At 36.3% G+C, this 19,612-nt stretch overlaps 1 protein-coding gene across 4 annotated transcripts in view; it reads left to right on the top strand.

The window, feature by feature from the left end:
- The window catches only part of CNTN3 (contactin 3), a 326,552-nt gene that overhangs the window by 77,070 nt on the left and 229,870 nt on the right, over window positions 1-19,612 (top strand). For all 4 annotated transcript variants that reach the window (XM_072720423.1, XM_072720424.1, XM_072720422.1 and 1 more), the window contains exon 2: window positions 5,514-5,648. In XM_072720423.1, the coding sequence (XP_072576524.1) occupies window positions 5,594-5,648 (55 nt within the window). In that variant the 5' untranslated portion in view covers window positions 5,514-5,593. The remainder of the gene's footprint in view (window positions 1-5,513; window positions 5,649-19,612) is intronic.

Below are 19,612 nucleotides of genomic sequence, written 5' to 3' on the forward strand. Positions count from 1 at the left end.
TAAGCTGTAGCCCCCAGATGCAAATGTCTATTAGCAGAGAAAATTCTAAAGGGTATTTTTTCTTTTATTTACAACATTCCTATGACTAGTAGAATATTCCTAATGTAGCAGATGACATTTTGATTTGTATTTGTCTTGCTTCAGTAGTTTCCTTTGTATTTATTTTAGCTTGGTGATTTCAGAAATGGAACAGGCTTTTCTATGTCCCTTCTCTCCGTGACAATACTTGGCAATGCTGAGAAGTCAGGTCGTGATTGTATTAATTACCTTCATTATTTATAAAGTCAGTGCCCTACTTCAGCACTGATTAAAAGTGGGCGACATAATTTTTAGAAAGAATATTCCTAAATGAGGTTTTATGTTCAAACCTTATCCAGTGTGTTTCTGTGTGTGTATGTGTATGTGTGGGTGCATATATAAGAATATTAGAATATTTGTTTTTCTTCTCTTAAATTAGATAGTTTACCTAATATTGTCTAGCCTCTGATTTCTATGAATTTGAGGATAAGAACAAAACTAATGTGTTGTAAAATGTTTTCTTTTCATCCTTTTAAGTCTGATACAGATTATATAATATGTCTGATTTGAATGTTCATTGCAAATCCAATCATGGCAATTACTGATTAATACTACAGTGACTTTTCAAAGGGCTTTATCTTGATACTAATATTCTTAGCCAGACATGTGAGGTCTGCAGCCAGGCATTATACATCTGCTATCTTATTTCATACTACACTCAACCTGGCCACCTGCATTTCATCTCATTAGCTTTCTTTCTGTTCTAGCAACAAGCCATGAACCCTTAATCCCAAGGCCCTTGCATATTTTATTCCTTATGTCCATAGCTGACTGCCAAAATATTTAATCAGAGAGGTAGGGCATGGACACTGACCAATCAGAAGTGACATGGGCCAGATCAGGATTCTGGAAGCCCCCTGCTGAACCAGGGATTAACCTTTTAGGTAGTCAATCCAGTGTGTTGGAGGGGGGGTGCTGGGGCAGTTCTTGGGAGATGAGGTGGTAGTTGATGGGAGAAGGTCCAGGTAGTGACTCCTCACCAGGCTCTTTGCCAGATCAAAGCCATACCAAGTATTTGTCTATACCTGGGAAATTCCTTCCTTTCCTTCCCCTTCAACACATCCTTGCCTTTGATTATATGATACGTTCTTTTCTTCTATTAAACTTTATTTCCTCAGAGGAGCTTTCCCTGACCTTCCTGATGAGGGCCTATCTCACTGAGCTTTTCAAAGACTTCTACCCCTGCATTATACCTTTCACAGTGGTTAATTTATAAATACTTTGTAATTTTTTGAATTGTGCTTTACTTTTTGTGGGCAGGAATGCCTGAGGGCATTCATCAATGACCTGATAATGTCGTCCTCACTGCTACCTTCCTTGAGACTTGAAATCCCAGCCCCTATTAGATACTCAATAAATATTTATTGAATGGATGAGTTTTCAAAAAGACTTTATAACTTCCTAGAACACTTTCATAGTTTTAAAATTTAAGTGATAGGAATGCTGTTTTGGGGATGCATTGTTGGGAAGATAACATTTTTTAAAGATTTATTTGTTATTTTAGAGAGAGAGGGCAAGTGAGGGGAGAAACAGAGGGAAAGGGACAAGCAAAATCCCCACTGAGCATGGAGCCTGATGCAGGGCTCGATTCCATGACCCATGAGGTCATGACGTGAGCTGAAATCACGAGTCAGGCACTCAACCGACTGAGCCACTCAGGTACTTTGAAGATAACATTTTTTAAAAGATTTTATTTATTTATTAGAGAAAGCACACCAGAGAGAGAGCATGAGTGGAGGGTGGGGTGGGGAAGAAGGGCAGAGAGAGAGGGAGAAGTAGACTTTGATGGGAGCTCAGTCCCAGGACCCTGGGATCATGACCTGAGCTGAAGCCAGACACTTAACCGACTGAGTCACAGGTAGCCCAATAACATTTTTAAATGCATCATCTTTTTAATGTCTTTATGCACATTTTCCTGAAATTATTTTCAAATAGTGGCTGAATCCCAAACTGTGACTTATCTTTTTGTTCTAATAGAAATGCTTTCACTCACTTGATGTCCAGTACAAAGATTTAATCTCCTAAGTTGAATTATTCATTGTTCTTAAAGCTCAGCAAGAAACATTAAAACTTGAAACTTGAAAGCCTACTCTAATACAGGATGTTTGGAACATTGGAGCAACCAGTGATGGATGAGCTGCTGTCCTACCTTCAGAGAGTATCAATCTAGTAATTTTCTCCTTATCCTATTTATAAGTGTTTATAACACTTTCTTTCTCCATTGCAATGTCAGAGCAAAGACCATATATTTTGTTTTCTATATGACACAGAGAAAAGTCTCTCATATTTATGTGGATGTGCTTTTTTTAATAAATAGGTAATACATTTATGTATATTTGTATGTGTGTATGTGTGTAAGCTCCATGTCCAACATGGGGCTTGAACTCATGACTATGAGATCAAGAGTTTCATAGTCTATCAACTGAGCCAGCCAGGTGCCCTTTGATGCTTTTTTTTTTTTTTAAATATTTATTTGAGATAGAGACTAAGGATAGGGTGGGGCAGAAGGAGAGGGAGAAACAGGGTCTCCACTGAGCAGGAAACCTGATGCAGGGCTTAATCCCAGGACCCTGGGATCATGACCTGAGCTGAAGGCATACCCTTAACCAACTGAGCCACCCAAGCACCTCCTTGGATGCTTTTTAATGATTATGATATTGTTACTACAGGATGCTTTGTTAAAATTTGTCTTTTCTTCTTTCCTGAAAGTTCCAACTACTTGTTCTTTTTATGTTTTTTTTTTTTTGTTATTACCACATTCTTTCCGATTTGATTTAGTGTATAAACTGGATAGCTTTCACTCCTCACAGGAGGAGATACCAGTTCACTGTTTTTCTCAAGCCTTTCCTCTGTTCAAGACTTACCTATTTTCTCCAGACTTTAATAAATCTTGATATCCAAATTTTTTATGAATCTGACACCTCATATATAATATCATTGCATTTCATATTCCCATGCCTTTTGTGACTGCCATTGTATTTTACTTGAGGGTTTTAAAAATATCTCCTAAAAAAAAAGTCTCCTGCTTTTCTACTTTGTGTGTGTGTGAACATGCATGTGTATGTTTGTGTAGTTTATGTTACCCTTCTTATGATTTCTGGAGAACTTTTCTGACACGCATGATTAGGAGGAGATTATAACATTTATGGATGTCAGTTATAAGTTAAATATAATCTAGAATGATTTCAGTTATCATCCAGTTTAGTAATTGAAAACAGTTATGAACACAAAATCTCTCACTGATTGAAAAGAAATAAAAGAAGGAAGGCTAAGTATCTATCTGAAAGCCTTTGATCCAAGTAGGGGAACTCAGCCACTGGAAAAGCTTGAGAAGTGTAATGATTGATTGTGGCAGAATGTGTGTGTCCTCACTGTGTACTTAAATCATTGAGTAATTTTGGCCATCAGTCTTTTGGGATCTGATGGTGTTGAAAATAGCTTCAAAAACTCTCAGGTTCATATGCCTGCTGTGATAGACACTACATCTTCCCCACACATAGCCTCTAGTTTTTTGTCACTTCAGTGCAACACCACTTCCAGTTCAGTGCAACACCACTTCCAGCTGAAGTCATGCTTTTGGCCTCTGGAGCCATTTTGTTTCCCCCAACCAGAGGTTAGAAGTGCTGTGTAGTTAATACTTCCTAAGAATAGCCTTCAAATGGAGGTTGGTGTATAAATACCCCAGCTCTCTTGTTCATTGGTGAGGATAACTTTGGGCAACTCTAGATAAGTCTTGAATGACTCTGAGGCATGCATTCTACTAGGCCTGGACCTCCAGAGTTTCCCCAGCAAGAGTAAGGTCCCATCAAACATAGGGATTAGTGGCTTTATTTCTTACCCTTTATTGACTTCCCTCCTCCCCCTGTCTCCTTTCTCCATATGCTGACTTTTTTTGTCCTTCACCACCTAAGTAGACTGCTTGCACTTGAATTTATTTAGCAGTGTTTGTAATAGGGGAACCCAAGATACTTGGAATTTGTAGTAACGGGGCTAGTGAGAGATGCTCATAGATCCCATGATGGTGTAAGTTACTTGCCTGCAGTTTGAGAACAGTAGTTCTCAAAAGGTATTTCTACCTGTTTCAGGTTCCCATGGACCAAGTCATACCCAAATGCTGGTATTTTTGTTGCAGTTCCACCTCTTACTTCCCCCTCAACAACATATATTAGATTACAAGTGCACAAGAATAACATTACTAGACAGAAATGGCTGATTTAATATATTATTTTAAGTACAAACTTGCAAGTTGTCATATTTTTGCTATCAACACTGTTATCTGGACACACTTCATTCCAATCAGATACATCACATCACACATCAAGATCTCATGATAAACCACCACTGTCTTAGGAAAGCTGAGATTCTCGGTCTTGCTCAACAACAACTAATACAGCTCAATGCATAGCAGCTGCTGAACCAGAGTAGTAAGCATTTCTCCTAATGTGGATGATAGAGTCATTAATTCCCCTGTATGGAACCATCAGAGTTTCAGCAGTCCAGAAAAGATTCTCCAATTTTAGGTGTGCACATCTAGTCTCCTTGATCATTAACCATGCATTTGTACTAGTTTTGAATGGCCACTGAAAGTGATGCAAGGTATCCACGTAATTATTTTCTCTCAATCAGCACGTTCAATTGAGTTTGTGAGAATTCAAGAAAGAAAGTAGAAAATTGTTTCATTTGCAATATTCTCAGATTGAACAATTTCCACCATTAGCATTTTTTAATCAGGTTTATGCAGCATATATAATTGAGGGCTTTCTGCAATTGTCTCTGAAAAAATAGGCTTAATATGAGCATTGATAATGCTATTTATAATTTATATGTCTTATTAGGGATTCAGAGACAATGAAAATGGGGCTTCACGATATCTGCATGATTTGACTCTTAGTTTCATCAAAATGTTATCATTAGAGAAAAATGAGAAAAGTTAGGATTTTAGGATAATATGTTATTTGTTCTAATTATTATCTAGCTAAAGTTTTAATATTTAATATTTTAGTATTATTGAACATTTATAATTCTGTGAAGCTGCTTCCATCTGCATATCCATTACATAAAGTTTTTATTAAAAACTTTTTTTTTTTTTTTAGAGAGAGAGCATGCAAGTTGGGGAGGGGTCAAGGGAGAGAGAAAATCCGAAGCAGGCTCCAAGCTCAGCTCAGAATCCAACGCGGGGCTCAATCTCAGGATCCTGAGATCATGACCTGTGCCAAAATCAAGAGTCAGATGTTCAATTGACTGAGCCACTCAGAGACCCCACAAAAAGTGTTTCTGAAGTATCTATATTTCATACATCTTCTCTTTTGTATCACAAAAGATTTGTTTCATTTTAGGATTTTGAGTGGCTGTGAATGGCAGTTTTATGAAAAGAAGAAAATCTGTTTTAAAAGCAATTTTTTTAAGTCTAACTTCTTTGTACATATATTTTACAGATTAAAGGATTTACCTGAAGACAAAGCATTCTATTCATCAGAGACTGGACAAGAGTTACTCTTGTTTTTGGCAATTAAAGATGATGTTGTCATGGAAACAGTTGATCCTGCTTTCATTCATTGGCTGCCTAGGAGGTAACAATAAACTGTATTTTTAAAATTAAGGTTAGAACTATACTTGAGTTATATGTTAAATAATTTTAAATGTTGAAATAATACTCTATCAGTAGCAAAGAGAAATAGATATTTTTCCCAGAAAGAAAATTCTAATTTCCTCTTCTGATAATTGGATTCTCTTCCCAACTCCCTAATTTTTGCAAGCTCTTCTCTCTTCAAAGCAAATATAAGAATACCTAGTAATACACACGCACTGTACTATTATAACAGTTAATCACAATTTGAGGATATTAATTTGTGACTTTTTTCCAAAAGGAGCTTAAAGTTGTAATCTCTAGTATACAAGGAAAAATAGAAGTTTTAAAAACCACCAGTATTTTCATATCTAATCTTAAAAAGAATGTGATTTTTACTTTTGCAAATAACTTATTTTAGTAATCAAAAATTAATTTTGTTTTGTTTGCTGGGTGAGTGGCAAAGTAAAAGAAAATTTTTTAAAAATAAAATGAAACATATACTACATTTAGTATTTTTAGTTTCTTTTATTGTTTCCCTTCTTTGTTACTATAAAAATTAACCAGCACCTAAAAAGTTGAAAGAATAGTATAATGAATACACATATACATGCTGTTTCTGTTTGTTTTTTTTTAATTTGAATTTTATGCCATTTTACTGTATTTGTTCTGTCCGTGTGTTCATTTGTTTGTATTTCCTTTTATCTGTTTATTTATTTATTTGGCTAATGCATCTGAAAATAAGTTCCGGAGATCATCACTTCTCACCTCTAAAAAATTCAGTGCCCATCTCTTGAGGAGACAACCGATTTTATGTCTAAGCACAATTTCTTTATGATACCTAAGGAAACTAATTTAAAAAGTAGCTTGTAATTTTTCTTTTCCAAGAGGGCAAAATTGGTGTAGGATGAGGACAAACGTATTGCAAGGTAAAACACGTTACTTGAAGAAATGCATATATTCAAGATTTTTTAACTTTTCTGTCAAACTTAAAACATTCTTCACATACTTAAATGAAAATATATGGCAAAAATTCATAATCAGTAAGAGATTATAAATTAAAATCTCCAACTTTTTAAAAAATATTTTATTTTATTTATTCATGAGAGACACAGAGAGAGAGAGAGAGCAGAGACATAGGTAGAGGGAGAAGCAGACTCCCTGTAGGGAGTCTGATGCAGGACTTTTAAAGTAAAGTTTTTTTTCTTCTAAATGGATGTTCATCCCCTGTGATGTCTCAGTCTTGCTCCTAAATTATTATATTTGAATGCTTCTAATCTACATTGAAGAAAAATGGACCAACTATTTATAGATTTTTGCCTTTTCAAGTAATGATTAGAGAAAGATCAACACAGATATTTAGACTAGAATACTCTTTTCTTGGATTCTTTTTTTCATTTATACAGTTTCAAATTTGAGTTCTGTTGTTGTAGAGGGGACCAAAATGAAAAAGGATTGTTCTGCAGCAATATTATTATTTACTATATGAACTTTCATAGAGCAACCTTGAAATTTCCCAAAGAAGATATATGCAAGAAGTGTAAGTGTAACAACAGAAAACAAGATGAGTTTATCATAAAGTTTTCAGTTGTAATTTACATATTTTTGAGCAAATTTATAGAAAAAGCAGTATCCATTTTGCTAAAATGTTAAGCATCATAAAAGTTTATTTTTTTAAAAGATTTTATTTATTTATTCATGAGAGACACAGAGAGAGGGGGAGACACACACACACACACACACACACACACACACACGCAGGCAGGCAGAGGGAGTAGCAGGCTCCATGCAGGGAGCTTGATGTGGGACTTGATTCCAGGACTCCAGGATCATGCCCTGGGCCGAAGGCAGGCGCTAAACCACTGAGCCACCCAAGGATCCCCATCATAAAACAGTTTAAAGGTCAACTTAATTCTCTGGATATGTTGATAAGAAAGCTTTGAGAATTTCTATGGAAGAATTGGATTAATTGGTATAGATAAATTTTATGTAGAATGTTATTTAGAGGTAATCTTCGTAATTATATCATAGAGAACAACTGGGCTCATACCAATTTTCTAAAAAGCATTGATTGTATACTTTATATACTTTGGTGCTCCTCTAGGTTCTATATTAAATTTAAGTTAAAAGTTAGTGTGATATTCTGCTAACCAATATGAGTAATCTTTTATGTATTAAAGTTGAAACTCTGTTCATGATATAGGGATTATCTTATAACAAATGGCAAGTAAAAACACATTGTGGGAATTTGCTTACTTAGAGTAGTGTTTAGCCAATGATATAAACTCAATAAATGCAGCAAGTGCTTGATAATTATGTTTCCATTACATATATTTACATTAAATATGAGGCATATTTAAGCTTTTATTATCCATTATTTTGTGCTTTTATTTTTCATTTCCTTCTGTTACTGTGTCTATGCATGTTTCCCCTTGCAACAAAGAGGCAAAAATAATTTTGGCAATACTTTTTCTTTGGACAGATTTGACTGATTTTCTTCAAAAAAAACATTAGGGTTAATTTATTAAACATATCCCTTTTGGCATCTGTTTATGCAACACACGTAGTTTTCAGTGGAGAAAATGGACAAAACTCTTTGTCCATGTGGGGTTTACATTGTGTCATGGTTTGGTAGAAAATGGCATCAAGTTAGAAGATGATAGTGTAATGGGGGAAGAGAAGCAAAATGTGGTTAGAGTGTGGGAGATTGGGATGTGGATTGCCATTTCAAGTAAGGTCAGTCCTTCTCGAGAAGATAACATTTGAACAAAGACTTAGAGCTGAATAAGTTGACCTTGTGGATATTTAGAGAAGAGAGATCAGGCAAAGACAATAGTGCATGCCAGGGTTGTAACATTTGACAAGCTGAGTGTTCTAAAAACAGCAGGAAAGCTAGCATGGTTGGACCAGGAAGGAAGCAATAGTTGAGAGCCAGTAGGTAATGTGGGGATGGATGTAAGAGAAAATGAGTAAATGAGAATATTTAATAGAGCTTTTACTCTAAATGCCCTCAGGAACCATAGCATAGTTGGAATAGAGAAGTGATATGATCTCACTTATTTTTTAAAAGGGTCTTGATGTATGCCGTGTTGTAGATGAATTGTGGAGGGAGAAATGAATAAGCAGAGGCACTAGTTAGAAGTTAATATAGTCATCAGTCAAGAAGTGATGGTGGCTGACTCTAGGGTGGTAGCAAGGTTGTTGGTCAAATTCTGTATGTATTTTGAGGGTAAAATCAGGAAGATTTGCTGGTAGAATAGATGTGAGATATGAGAGAAAAGGATGAGTTGAGGGTGACTAGAAGGCTATGTCACCTTGTGTTTAAAGCAAATTACCTCTGTCCACCTCAGGAGGTGTGCCTCGTGGGTGGAATGAAGGCCACACAAAGCACAGGTTACACAAAGCACAAAGTCAATTTAGTGGATTGTGACCAGTGTTTTTTTTATTAAAATAGGTAAATTAGAATTAAAAAGAATCGGAGTATAATATAACAGCATGCACGGGTCACTTAGTAAATATTTTATGTTGAGCACTTATAGGCATTTGGAATATAGCAGTGAAACAAAACCAATAATATCCTGATCCTTCTGGAATCTTTCTTTGAATATATGTGTGTGAAGTCCTGATAGTTCATATATTTCCTACTAACTTACTGTCAAAAAAGTTTAAGAGCCGGAAATGTAAGTAGAGATGAGAGATAGAGAAGAGAACTCTATTTTGCGAAGAAGCCAGAAAAGAAACATGTGGACGAGGAAAACAATAGTAAATACAGCAAAGTTAATAATACTAACAATATTAATGAATGGAACCTCACTCACTCTGTACTAGACACTGCAGAAGTGCTTTACTTTGCTCATCTAATTTGCAAAAATACAATGAGATAGATATTATTACTTCTATCTTAGAGACAAGGAGAACAGTCTCTAAGATTTTAAGTAACTTTCTTCATCTTTGTGGCTGTATCAAGATTTTTACTTCTCTTTGAAATCAAGGGATAGTCCTCTACTATAATCAGTAGTACTTACTACTTCAATAATTTAATTTCTGGAATCAAGTCAAAGTGTAAGTCATGAGGAAAGAATAATCAGGAACTCAGGTGACTATTGTCTCACGACTTAATTACCTGTAAGTTAATTGCTTAACCATATTAGTAACTCTAGATTTTCATTGTCCAATATGGAAGCCACTAGCCATGTGTGGCTAGTCAAATTGAGATGTACCATAAGTATAAAATATACAAAGATTTTCAAAGACTTGGTACCAAAATATTAAGATTTAAAATACCTCAGTAATTCTTTATTGATTAGATGTTGAAATGATAATATTTGAGATATATTTGGTTAAGTAAAATATTATTAAAATTAATTTCACTTGTATCTTTTAACCTTTTTAAGTGTGGTTCCTCTCTCATGAAGAAATGTGGCTCCTAGAAAATTTAAACTATGTGTATGGCTTGCCTTTTATTTTTGGATAGCATAAGTCTAGACATTTATGAAATAGAAACCTGACCATTTTGCAAATGTTTTTACCGTATACTAGCCCAATAGGAAACCAAATGAATTGAGATAATGGGACTTTCTGATTTCATATGATGAGTTGTACATAATTCCTTAAAGTGTATTGCCTAACTAAATTCTTTGTAGGCTGAGTTTGCATTTCAAGTGTCATTGCATGTTGAATGTAGACAAGCTCTTAATCAATGAATGTGGAAATTGTAGACTTCACAGACTATATTATATTGTGTTATTAGTTTTAATCCTCTAGTGGGAAGAGCTAAGTAAATATGTCTTTTGGAAAGAAAAATTTCCTTGGATAGCTGAAATCATTGTTGATGCCCTGTTAAATAACCATCATGAAAAATATTGTATTTCTATAGAAGTTTCAGGGTGTTCTTATATCATCAAATTCTTCTGTTAAAATTTTAGTGAATAATCAATATATTGGGATTTATAATACCTAAAAATTATTCATGAAATTAAGTAGCCATTAATCTGAGAAGGGAGGATGATCTTCAGTTGTCCTTAACCTTTTAGTAGATATTATGGTAGTGTCTCCAACATCTACTCTGTTCTACAATTGTGAGTTAACCACAATGCTTGGACAGGATTGGCACCATACGAAGCTCCAAAGATGGACCTGTCTCATTTGCCCCAGTGCCTGGCCTGAGTCACTGAGTTCATGGCAATCTTTTAGCCATAACTTTTTGTTCAAACTTTATGGAAAGTGCCCTGTCTCCTAATGTGTCTGAGTGAGGAATGCTGAAACCCTGATTGCTGCAGGTGGCCATCATGCAATCATCAGAAAAACCAGCCTGAGAGAAATGCTGATTCTGTACATATGGATCGGAGATAGCAAAAGAAATAAGCTCTTCAGTGGTACTGTACTTACATGGCCCCACTCTTGGCTTAAACAGCATAAAGAGCAGTAAATGCCCCCCACCATCTTTATTCTGCAGAGCTACACTAACCACTTTCAAGAATTAAGAAGGCAACCTGTACTCCTCATTGTATCCTTAAATGTGTTATAACTGAGACTATAGATCACGCCTTATGAGATGATTCAGATCATCTTGATTAAATACTTTCTTAAGAACTGTTGATACTGTAATTGAGGATGAACTGTCTGATCACCAAACATGAGCCTTGGCTTCCTTTAACAGTGTAGACTTAGTAATGGACAACATCTACCAATAAATAAACAGAATTCACATATTTGGGCTGCATTTGAAAATCATGCACTCTGCTTGTTTTATTTTTTTATTAATTTTTATTTATTTATGATAGACACACACACACACAGAGAGAGAGAGAGAGAGGCAGAGACATAGGCAGAGGGAGAAGCAGGCTCCATGCACCGGGAGCCCAACATGGGATTTGATCCTGGGTCTCCAGGATCGCGCCCCGGGCCAAAGGCAGGCGCTAAACCGCTGCGCCACCCAGGGATCCCACTCTGCTTCTTTTAAAGACAATAGTTTGTGTACAAAGGACATAACATCTTTGAGTGCCCGAATCACATATTCCATCCCGTTCTTTGTCACCTTAATGTGAATCACTTTCTGTACTTGTTTTTCATCCAAATCATGGTTAAGGAAAGCTTTAAAAGCAAACTAAACTTTTTAAGTCCCCTCTGAAATAATTGAGGAATATTTTTCAATTGGTTTAATGATGCCACCCTTATAATCACTGAGAAAACGAGTCTGTGGTGTTGGATGTGGCATTTCAAGTAAACTGTTGCCATAAACTCAAATTACTGTCATTTCTTCTGTGGTATTTGTGTGCAGTGTAATATGATTTGATGGCTCTGATACTGGTGAAATGGAGATGTCGCTGATCTCTGCTTATAAATCTTGACATCCTCCTTGTTTTCACTGATAAACTATTTCAAATCATCCTCCTCAATTTCAGCACCCTAAATCTTGAAATGCTTTTCATTTATCCCTTTTAAATCTTGACAGTTTATCAGAGTATGAATGTGAAAATCTAGAGAAAAACAAGGCAAGATTGTTGGTGCATTTTGTTCTTATAACCTTGATCATTGATAACTCCACATATTGGATTTTTGTAAGCCTGATGGTGACTAAGAAAGCATTTGGGGGACTTAAAAAATAATGTGCATTGGAAATGCTATTAGAGTTGAGCAAACACATGAGATTAAATAAAAACCACAATTTTATTTAGCTCTTAAAGTAGCTATTGTCTCAAATGTATCTGTTGATTAATTCACTGACTCCTGGAAATGCAGTGCTCATTCAAACCAACTTAATTGACTATTGCCTAAGTGATAAGCCATCTTAAAGTCCTCCTCACATAAAAGTGTTTTTAAGTATCCCTGTGCATATTTTATCTTTCCATGGGGGTGTTTTAGCAGAGCTAAAAGGATGGGGTTTCTGCTATGTAGAAGTACAGTCTTTATTAACTCATGAATGACAGTGAACTTTGAATATAAGATAAACACACATGCACAAGCAAACACATGTGTATGCCTGCATTTCAGTAAGGCACAATGAAAGAAATCTTGATTCTGGTCAGTAGCATCTATCTTACAAATATACCTATGAGCAAAGAGAAGGCAGTGTTTATGTTGTGGTAGAGGGTGTCCCTAAATTACACTCCCTTGTCATTCTTCTGTTTTCACCACTTGCAGTACGGTTTTCTGTAGTCCACTTCAGTCTTTGTTATCTTTGACCCGAACTGTTGCCCTAACCTTGCTTTTCATCTCTTTGCCTTCTTTTCCTTCCTTTTTCCAGCACATCCCACACATTGTAACCCAGGTTATCTTTTTCAATAGCTATTCAACAGACATTTTCCTGAATGTTTGTTTTATGTAAGGCATTTCAATAAGTGGTATAGAAGAGGCTAAGGTGGATTGGGTTGCTATCTGTTTAGGAAGAAAAGGAAGCACATATAAACAGTGAGAGAAGAAAAATGCTAAGATTTAAGATCTTATTTTTAAAAAATGCTGGAAAAAGAGACTAAAATGGAAGTTCTCAGAAGAGAGAACTTACAGAAATGAGGAAGGTTAGGACACCTGGGTGGTGCAGTCAGTTAAGCATCGAAGTCTTGTTTATACTCCAGTTGTGGTCTCAGGGCTCCACACTCAGGGCAGAGTCTGATTAAGACTGTCTCCATCTCCCTCTGCCCCTCCTTGCTGTGTTTCTTTCTCAGATAAATAAGTAAATCTTTTTAAAAAATGAAGAAGGAAAAATATTCCTGGGGAGGACAGCATTTAAGCTGGATCTTAAAATAATAATAATTAGAGTGAACATACATTGAGTGCTTTACTTTGTACCAAGAATTGAACTAAGGGCCTTGTGTAGATTGTATCATTTAATTCCTTTGGCAACCTTCTGAGCTTTATACTATTGCTATCCCTGTTTTATAAATCAGGGACCGATAGCTCTGACAAGTTAAGGAATTTTCTAAAATTCACATAGATAATAAAGGTTTGAACTGGGATTCAAAACCCAGTGTATAAGACAGCCTCACTCCACAGCCCATGGATATAACCATTATGTTACAATTGGACATAATCTAAGAAAATGAGGCAATATCTTAGTCTGTTCAAACTGCATAGGCTGCGTGGCTTTAACAACAGAAATTTATTTCTCATAATTTTAGAGGCTGGGACATCCAAGGTCAAGGTGCCAGTTGATTCACTTCCTGACGTCACTATTCCTAGTTGTTGACAGCCACCTTCTTTCTAGGCCCTTACATGACAGAGGGAAAGAGAGATTAAGCTCTTTGGTCTCTTCTTATAAGGACACTAATGTTTACATGATGGTCCCATCTTATGGCTTTATATAAACCTCATTACCTCCCAAAGGACCTACCTCCTAATACTCTTATATTGGGGGATAGAGCTTTAACATACTATTTTGGGGAGGACACGAACATTTAGCACATAATAGGTGGGAAGGATTATTTAAGTGTGGAGAAAAGTGTAACATAGAATTGGATGCTGATTATACTTTGCAAGTATGGATTAGCTATGATTATAATGACAGTTAATATATATTGAAGTTTTATTGCACATCAACCCCAGCGTAAGCAATGTTTGTGTTAAGTCATTTAATTATTGCAATGACTCTTTGAGATAGGTATTATTTAAATGTTATTACTTTATGGAAGGAAACTGAGGTACAGAGAGATCATTACCTTGCATCAAGCTACATGCCGTTGTTAAATGTAGCGACAGTTCAAACCCAGGTAATATTTTTATAGATCTACACTGTCCATTATGGTAGCAACATGGAACTATTGGGCACTTGAAGGTATTGGCTAATCCAAACTAAGATTTATTTTAAGTGTAAAATACTGAATTTCAAAAACATATTTTGAAAAAAGAATAGATGATATCCCATTAACAGTATTTATATTGCTTGAATTTTGAAATAATATTGATATAATGGTTTGTTTATAATATATGATTAAAATTAATTTCATCTGGTTCATTTTCCTTTTGATCCCCAGACAATGTAAATTTTATATGTGTCATGTATCTTTTTTGTTTTTTTTTTGTTTTTAGTGAGACAACTTAAATTCTGTTCTAAGCGAATTCCAATTATATAATATGGTATCAAGTATAGTTCTATTTCCATTGAAAATTACAGATGTAGATTCTATACCCTTAGCACTTGAGGAGAAATAGTAGAGAAAAAGCTAGAAGAAAAAAGGGTCGGGACTAGAAATTGTTAAGCAAGGAATGAGAACATCTTGACTTGCTGTAAGACCATTGCTCCCAAAGGATATTTGTAGGATCAATTAGAAGGAAGAAAAGCAAACAAACAAACAAAAGAAAAGACCTATCTTGAGGTCATTGTGGTACATGAATGTATCATAATGTGAGGGATAACTTCTGCCCAAACCAGGGCAGTTGGAGTCCTAGAGGTAAGACTGGTGATGAGAAAATTACAGAGCCAGAACTGAAAAGGTATGACAAGCAATTGGATGGCTGTACCTGGTAAGGGAGAAGAGATTGTCGAGGACTTTCGAAGTTTCCAAGTTGAGTGGGAGGATAATGAGGCAATTAACAGAACTAATAAACACAGAAGGAGGCAAGGATTTGGATGTGTTTTGAGCATAATGAGTTTTGAGATACTCAAAGTGTGGGTGGTAGGAGCTGCAAGTCTGTTAAAATCAAAAGATTAGATCCCAGTGTTGGTGGAGGGAGCACATGGTATCCCAGCAGGAGATCAAGATGGGGGAGGGGTTTTCATTCTGAAAGCAACTGGGGAGCCTGTTTAAGGATGATGGGTAGAGAGTTATAGGAGGCAGACCAAACCCAGGTGCAAGTGTAAGAGGGAAGGAAAGACAGCAAAGATATGGAAGATCTCCAAACCACCAAGATAAGGTGGAAGTGGAGGAATTATTTCAGGAAAAAAGGAAAGTTGGAAGAAGATGGAGTCTGAGAAGAAGCTGCTTAGACTTGTGAACAGTAAGCCCTTAGAGTGGTGCAGTTGGCTGAGCATCTGACTCTTGGTTTTGATTCAGGTCTTGATCTCAGAGTCCTGAGATCGTGCCCTGTGTCAGGCTCCACACTAGTGCTGGGTCTGCTTGAGATTCTTTCTCCTCCTGCCCCTCCCGCAGCCCTGAATTACTGGAGCAGAAACCATTAAGGAAGGAAGGAAGTACATTGATGACAGTAATCTTTGATAAGAGAGGGTTATTTTTATATACATACACATGCATATATTTTTGCACATACACTTGTGTATTCCAGGCCATGCTCACCTTGTAAATGAGAACAGTGTGGTTTAGAATATTTGGGGCCCTTTTGCCCCAGTCACCTGGCCAATTACTGGCCCCCTGGGTTCTTGATCTAGATTGCCAAAATTTCCCCCTTTGAAGCTTTCAACTGTGCTAAGCCTTTTCTGACTATGGTGTGTTGTAGATCCTTTTACAGAAAAGAACTAAATATTTCCTCCTGGAGAGGATTGATACTGACCAGTGTTTAGAAGACAGGTGTATATGTCCATGACAGTCAGGTGTACATTGGAAGGAGTTGTCTATTAAAAACACTTCTGTAAATATACCACTTCTTCCAGCCACTCTTAAGGTGAATAGCCTTAAGAGAATGGACAGAAACTAAAATGTCCCAGGACGGTTGGGCTACTAAAAGGAAAGTGGTCCTTTCAATACAGAGCTACTCCTAAGTCAAAACACTTTACTCTTAGTTGGTATTATGTGGCAAGGAATTGCCTTGGTGTGTCAAGTGGCTTGGGGGATAAAAATCCCATTTGTTATACAATGGGATTGATGATTCCTAAGTCCTAGTCCAGGCTTCTGTGTTTATTTCATCTTTCCCTCTTAAAAACTGTACATTGCTTTCCTAGAATGAATTGTGAGCAGGTACTAACGTTTATTGCTTCAAGTAACTGGATCCATCTTACCTACTGTTGAGTGTTTGGGAGATTGATTCTTTAAAAATGATGTGCATTTCTTTTATACTATATTTGTACCATCTTGCTAATCATTATATGAGTTTGATTATATAAAAATACTCATCAGTGTGGAAATAGATCGTTTCCTCAATTATTACCATTTGCCAGTCCATGTCTTTTAAGCTTGTATAAAGATAATGACTACCACTACTTAGTTGTCCTCAATGGCAAGAACCATGCAAGGAATTTACATGTTTTTCTATAATTCTCACATCAACTGTGTAGCATCCAGTTCCCATGTATATTCTTTCTTCTGTTCCCTAGAAGTTTTAAAAGTTTTTATTTTTGCTTAACATATCATTCAAGCACTCTGGCAGTGAAAAAGCCTGCAAAGGTATTTCTTGGGGATCCCTTCCCTAGCTTCTTAGAGTGACCTTCCATTGACCATTCATCCTTTTAGAGCCTCACCACACCCCAACCCTGTCCCTACTTGTGTAAATTCAAATCTTAGACAAAAGAAAATGTCCATTCATAGGGACCAGTTCTGCAACCCTATTACTTTCAAAGCAAAACCATAACTCAAAAACTGCAGAATATTTTAATTGAGAAATAGCAGGGTTCTTTGTTCTTGTTTTGTCACTGGGCCTTGACTTGTCTTGTGCCTTTTTTTCCCTCATGCATGATATGCAGATATAATTTATGTTTACTTCTGCATGTTGCTTCCTTTGAACATCAGCTGACACTTTAAGTTAGAGACAATATCAAGTGACAACTCTGTGATTAGATATGCAACATTGGATGCTATTTTAGATAGAGATATTTTTAAATTTCAAATTGCCTTATGAGGACAGTATGCAGTAAGGAACAATCAAATTATATATGCATCTTAACATCTATAAGTATCTGTGTCTATAATTTGAAGAAACTATGGGAGGAGATGGTTATTTTGTTTTGTGATACAATTTTCATAGTTTTAAAGCAGTACCACATTATTGAACAGATTTTGGAGTTTTTATTTGTCAACCATAGCAAAGAAGCTTAGCTAATTTCACTAATTGTCTACTGATTGCCAGGATTGTTCTGTCTTTACATAAGGTCAACTCCCAATGCCCTTAAGGAACACCACATTAATTTCTTTGAACAGAGTTAGTGAAAACAAGAAGGCAAATGACTTACAGAAATGGGTGAAATGTTAGAATTCATCTGCCCGTCAGTAAACAAGTGTATAAATGAAAATGATTCAGGAACCTTTTTATTTATTAATTTTTATCATTAAAGCATTGATGCAAGAAATGGGATCTAAAATAACTACCATTACACTACAAATTTGGTTGTGAAATTTTGTGTCATTCCAGCACTACTATTCATGAAATTCATGTAGCATGGTTAATATTAAAATACTGGTGATAGGGATCCCTGGGTGGCTCAGCGATATAGCACCTGCCTTTGGTCCAGGGCGTGATCCTGGGGTCCTGGGATTGGGTCCTGCGTCGGGCTCCCTGCTTGGAACCTGCTTCTCCTTCTGCCTGTGTCTCTGCCTCTCTTTCTCTCTCTCTCTCTCCCTCTCTCTCCTCTGTGTCTATCATGAATAAATAAATAAAATATTTTAAAAATAAAAATAAAACTAAAATACTGGTGATAAGTGTTTGCACAACAGTCTGTATCTGAAAAGCATATGCTGAGTATTGTGTTTCTTGGTCACGCTACATTGTGGCTATTTCTTGCTTAAAAAGAAGAAAAGCAACAAACTTGATGCTTGAGACACTAAAAGGAGGCGAAAAACCTCCTATACCTCTACCAGGCCATTAGATTAACCAAAATGATTCTTCTTCCAACTTCTTCCAACTTCTGCCTGGCAGCTAAGGAATTAAGCTCTTATCTTGGTATTTGACTTACTACTTTCTCTTTATATTATCTGGGTTTACTCTTTTTATTTATGGGACTACTGGAGACAAAAGTAATACTCCTACCTGTCACTTAAACAGGAAGCAATTTGTTCCGTTTAACTAAAAGGACAGTTAAAAAACAGGGAAAGGAAAGTATTGTCTATTTGTTCAGGTAGACCCGAGCCATCCCTCATGATGAGTGACCTTGGGAGACTCGTACACAGAAGAAACTGCTCTTTTCTTGGACTTACTACATAGTGATCAGAGGCCTGTGATCTGTTGGTGGAAGGTGGTCAAGAAAGAAAACTCAAGGACTGGTTACAGAGGTGTGAGATGGTACGCAATGATGTGTAATGGTGTGGTGACTCATGAATCCATATTCCCTGAACCTGTAACTCCATTCAGTTGCTTACCTGGATAGCTTAATAGGGTCTGCTGATCTGAGAGAGTGGAATGTGTAGGCTGCCGTTTTCATTGGCTCTGGTGACTCATTCACGGTTTATTCCAAGCATGTGAAGAACATCATTTGCTCTTCGATCCTTCAAGCAAGGAAGGGCGATGAACACTGCCCTTGGCTGGGATTAAAGGAATCCAGGCCAGGGATCACTTGCTGCCATTGTGACATTGATTAGTGTTGCCTGTTGACACGTAGCACTACTGAGTTTCAAGTATTTTTCAAAAAACACCCGGGGATAGTATTTCCCTGTTCTACTATTCATGGCAGCATCACACATTCCTTCTTATTCTTAGAACCCATGCAACATAAAGTGCAGTCAGGATGTGCCACCCAAGTGATTTTAAAGGCAGATGGCAATCTATATGTGTTTTTATATCAGCCTTAAGTTTTTGAAGTAGAACTCCTGGATTTTTAGTCCTCAAATAAGTTGTTCATTAATAGCTGTTCTTTTATAGGATTTTAAAATAACCTTCCCTAATTTTTTGAATAGGAAATGAGAGCCTTTGATTCCCATCCCATGTGTGCACAAATGCGAATGATACTTAAATTCAGACATATGTTAAAAAACATATAAAGGGGTCATATACAGATCATGTAATTATGAAGAATTGGCTGTTATAGCCAATGTACATGGGTTGTACTTGCACCAAACTTTTAATTGCACCAATGTACTACATGGGTTTCTGAGTAGCCATCTGTCTTCAGTGAAAAAATGATATTTACTGCAGCACACAATGTAACAATTT

This window comes from Vulpes vulpes, chromosome 9 (assembly GCF_048418805.1).
Source record: "Vulpes vulpes isolate BD-2025 chromosome 9, VulVul3, whole genome shotgun sequence".
Lineage (NCBI taxonomy): Eukaryota > Metazoa > Chordata > Mammalia > Carnivora > Canidae > Vulpes > Vulpes vulpes.